Here is a 4,911-nt window from a genome sequence, read left to right as displayed (position 1 = left end):
TAACCACTATGCTGTAACACGCTAGAGTACACAACTTAACCAATATATATATATATATATATATATATATATATATATATATATATATATATATATATATATATATATATATATATATATATATGCTCCTAGTATATGAATGTCATGTATGATGATAACACTCATGCATAACATACATAACCATTACATAACTAACTTAAGTCATTTGCATGCTAGAATTGAATCCGACTACGACATACACACCTTTGACAATTGCATACTTGAACTGACTTCGACTATAATATACACAACCCAGTCGAACCATGCAACTTCTAATATTGTGACAAGAGTTCGATCCAAATGCTACACTAAATATAAAAAAAATCTTAACTTAAATATATTACTCGCTTCGTTTTTTATTATAAGTCGATTTTGACTTTTCAAATGTATTAAAAAATATAATAATTATGGTATGAAAAAGATAAATTATGAAGGATTTTACAAAATTATCCTTCATTAATGGTATTGAAAAGACAAATTAACATAATTGAAAGGAGAGAAAATAATAAATATTTAAGAGTATAATAGAAAAAATAACATTAATAATTCATTGGTATTATAAAATAATTTATATTATGGTACAAAATATATTTTCAAAATAACATATAATAAAAAATGAAGGTAGTGTTATTTTACTAAATTTTGTCGATTTGAAATCGGTAAAGTCTATGAATTTGAAAATACGTGAATAAATGTAGTATAACAGGTCAAATGTTGAGTTCCTAGAATGTAAAAAATGAAAATGGTGATTACTTAAAGAGAAAAAAGACTATGAGAGACGTGCATTCCGCCAAATCAAAAATTTAATTTTAAAATACTGATATGACATGACAGAACGTTATAATTATATTGGATGATGGTGTACAAAAAATTTACAGTGACATTAGAGACATTAAAGTATCTTTAATCTCTTCCTTAAAAAATAAAGTAAAAGTAAAAGTAAAAGGAAAATGAAAATGGAAAAAAGCGTCTGGGCCACCATGTTTCAATCTCTCTTTTCTATTATGTTTCAATCTCTCTTTTCTATTTCTGATTATACCAAACAGTGGAATTGTAGCATATCTTTCCTTATTCTCTCCAAACAAACACACCCCAACACAAAAAGTAACAAACACCACAACACTAACAAGAACCAGAACATTACAAACACGAACAAACCCATCATCCACACTACAACAAACACTGTTACACTATAATCCATGGCCACTTCATTTCTCATCTCTAACCCAATTCCTCATACTCACACCTTCACATTCCCTTCCTCGAAGGCCCCACCTTACCTCATCTCTCCGCCTCTTCTCCACGCCACTTACCGGAAACCAAGACCCGCCACGGTGGTCACACGCGCCGGCGCAAACGCCAGTAGCTACGCTTTCGCGATTGCGATGCCTCTTTCTCTCCTCGGTATTACGGTGTTCACTGCGCTCCGAATTGGTGAGAAGCTCGACCAAGATTACTACGAAGAGGTAATAATAGCACTATAACTTAGGTTCTTTTTTATCCTGCTTGTTTGTTTACGTGTCTTCCACGTGTTTGATGAAATTCCTCAACCGGATTTTAAGTAATTGCATAATTGGACTATCTGGTTGAATGAGCATGGTACTGGTTTTTGTATTTTTACAAAATTGAAAGTAGCCAAATTAGGCAAATTATCTTCCAAATTACAAGAACAATAACATTATGAGAGCTACTTATCCTAGAGCGCCTTTGATGGGCAACCTATAATGGGTGGCTCAAGTGGACTCCACTCCACCTTATCATATCATTTTGAAACAACTTACTTTTAGAAACGACTTATATTTGTGTGTGTTTGGTTCTGCGGTGATACAAAATTAATTTTGAGTGAAATGATTTGGAAAATCAATTCTTACTAAAAGTGATGACTAAGTGTGTGTTTGTATTGACGGTAGACAGATTTGAGTTTGGTAGAATTGATTTTAATATAATCGAGTTTAGCAGAATTGATTTATGTTCGGATATATTTACGTAAAAGTGAGTTGAAAAATAAATTTTAGTGTAAAAATCACGTTTAAACTCTGAAGCTACAAATTGTACCTTCAAGTAGAATCAATCCTGAAGGTAGAATCAATTATACTTTAGAATAACCCAACACGTTAAAACCACTTCAGAATCAATTCTACACCTCTAGAATTGCTTTTGGTCATTTCAAAAGCCACTCCAAACATGCTATAAGTCTATGTTTGGAATTCTAAAAAATCACGGCACCACCGGCACGGTTTGTAAAAGCTAACAATTGTAGCTTTAGAAAAATCACGGTGAGAAGCTCTTGAATGTAAGGTGGCGGTGAATGACTTTGTTTCCAAACACACACACACTAAAAGTGATTTGAATGTTATGTTTGGATACATTTACATATAAGTGAGATGAAAATCAAATTTCAGTGTAAAAATTATGTTTAGATTCAAAAGCTACAAATTTTAACTTTAAGTTAGAATCAATTTTGGAGACAAAATAAATTATACACGATAGCAACCAAACATGTTAAAATCAGTTTTAGACGTCCCAAATCAGTTATGGAAGCTCTAAAATTGGAACCAAAGATAGATTTGGTAATAGTAATTAGTAACTAGCTTCAGAATGAAAAAATAAGCAAAAAATGATAAAAAGTATTATTTAATAAGTATGCAATTTAAAATTTTCATTTATTGGATCCTTAACTAAGTTCATTTTAACATTTTCTTATAATTTGAATTTTGGGAATGAGTTCACTTTTGTAGAGTTGCTTATTGGATTTCTTTTTCCCAGTTACTGTAATTTGGATTTCCATATGCCAAATTGAGCCTTTTGAGTTGGTTGATCTTCCCTTTGGCATGTGCCTATGCCTGTTAACTTCTGTTCAATCGACAAAAGATATATCTAGGAGTCTCTAAACTCTAAACACTAAAATAAATAGTTGATATGTGTAAAAAAATAGAGACATTTCTAACATGAACTATGCAACCTTAGTTACCTCTACCTTAAGATATTTTCCAGATTGTAGAAATGTTATATATTTAGCTTCAAATCTTTACATCTTCAAAAATTAATCTTTGGAGTCTGGAATTAAGAAGATAGTTGATATGGTTGAAAATTTCTCATACGTTTTGGTGAACAGAGAATTGTTTGATTGTGCCTTTAGTTCGTCCATACACATTTTTTTATCAGTTATCTCAATGAATATTTTATGTACCTGCAGTTACACTCATATGAACTGAAACAGTTGAATCACTAATATCTGCCATGTTTGCAATACGCACAAGTGTATGCGATTCTATATTTACCAGCTCCATAAGGAACATCTAATCTTCATGCTCCTCTATGCGCAAATTTCTAACCTCTTTTGGAAATATTTGTCAGTTATCTTCTGTTTTCCCGGATTTTGTGACATGTTTTTTAAATACCAGATGGCAATGAATGAAGCTATCATGGAAGTTGACGAAGAGGAAGAAGAGGACCACGATGATGATGCCGAAACTTATTTACAAGAAGAACCCGTCCTTCCAAGTGGCCGTAACAGACCAAAAAGAGAAGCTTAAATGTGAGGTGATCTTCTGTAGACTTACATTATAAGGAGCTCAGTCCATGTTGCATTGGTTATCTTGCAATCATTTTCGCAGCTTAAGCAACAATCATGTAATACGAATCTAATATGTAAGTTTATAAAGGGTTTATAATGTAAGCATAGTTTATTTCTCCAATGTTGATAGAAAGAATACTATTTAATCAGAAAAATACCAATTAAATTGTTAAAAGAAAAGGTGAATACAATGTAATTCTATATATTCATAATTTTTTTCCATGCACATGTAGAAATGGGATTTTTTATTACTCTTGACTTAACAATGATAGATACGGTATAGTTTATACCAGAAAGTGCAGAAATAAAGGGAGAGAAGCACAAGATCAGGTCAATGCAACTAATTCATCTAATTAGTTGCAGTGAATTAGTTGCATTGACCTGATCTTGTGCTTCTCTCCCTTTATTTCTGCACTTTCTGGTATAAACTATATCGTATCTATCAATACCCCCTCCTTCAAGACTCTCTTTGACCTCAAAGAGAAAGCCAGGGAACTCTTGTCTCATCTTTTCCACCAATTCCCATGAATTTTCAAATTCTGGTAGTCCTTCCCGCTTCACTAAGACTTCTAACTCCCCCTTCTCATTGACTCTAGTGTCCCTTGCTTCCTCGGGGCCTGGTTCCAATTGCCAACTCTCATTCATGCAAGTAGGTAAGGGTTGAGTTTCTACATTTGCTAAGACTGTCTTTTTTAACAGGGATGCATGGAATACTGGATGTACTCTACTATCTTCTGGTAATTTGAGTTTGTAAGCCACAACCCCTACACTTTCTATTATCTCATAGGGTCCATAATATCTCGGGCTTAGCTTTTGGTTGAACCTCTTGGCCAACTTTTGCAACTTATAAGGTTTGATTTTTAAATAAACCTTATCTCCTACTTGATAATCCACCTCTCTTCTATGCTTGTTGGCTTGTACCCGCATTTGGTCTTGTGCTTTTAGCAGTTGCTCCTTCATTTTCCTAATCATTTCCTTCCTTTCAGCAGTCAGTTTGTTGACTTCTTCTACTGCAGAAAGATGCACATCTCCTCTAACTAACACTGGTGGCCTTCTCCCATATAAGGCTTCAAAAGGAGTGGATTTAAGGGAGGCATGGTAATTGGTATTATACCAAAATTCTGCCCAAGATAACCATTTAGGCCATATTTTAGGTTGCCTCCCGGTCAGGCACCTTAAGTACGTTTCGACACATCTATTCACTACCTCGGTCTGTCCATCAGTCTGGGGGTGATATGCACTACTGTACTTCAACTTTGTACCAGCCTGTTTGAACAACTCTGTCCAAAACGAAC

At 33.6% G+C, this 4,911-nt stretch overlaps 1 protein-coding gene across 1 annotated transcript; it reads left to right on the top strand.

The window, feature by feature from the left end:
- Nucleotides 1-1,037: 1,037 nt before the first annotated feature.
- LOC127085701 (uncharacterized) lies at nucleotides 1,038-3,737 on the top strand. The gene is made up of 2 exons (XM_051026197.1): nucleotides 1,038-1,505; nucleotides 3,444-3,737. The coding sequence occupies exons 1-2, from the start codon at nucleotides 1,239-1,241 to the stop codon at nucleotides 3,573-3,575; spliced, it is 399 nt and encodes a 132-aa protein (XP_050882154.1). The 5' UTR covers nucleotides 1,038-1,238; the 3' UTR covers nucleotides 3,576-3,737.
- The last annotated feature ends 1,174 nt before the right edge of the window (nucleotides 3,738-4,911 follow it).

This window comes from Lathyrus oleraceus, chromosome 5 (assembly GCF_024323335.1).
Source record: "Lathyrus oleraceus cultivar Zhongwan6 chromosome 5, CAAS_Psat_ZW6_1.0, whole genome shotgun sequence".
NCBI classification, from domain to species: Eukaryota; Viridiplantae; Streptophyta; class Magnoliopsida; order Fabales; family Fabaceae; genus Lathyrus; species Lathyrus oleraceus.
This window is presented reverse-complemented; position numbering and strand designations above follow the sequence as displayed.

Bases quoted from the DNA above. Each gene is read 5' to 3' on its own strand.
- LOC127085701 (XM_051026197.1), top strand. From the start codon at position 1,239: ATGGCCACTTCATTTCTCATCTCTAACCCAATTCCTCATACTCACACC. The intron at 1,506-3,443 runs GTAATAATAGCA...TTTAAATACCAG, and splicing joins ACCAAGATTACTACGAAGAG to ATGGCAATGAATGAAGCTAT.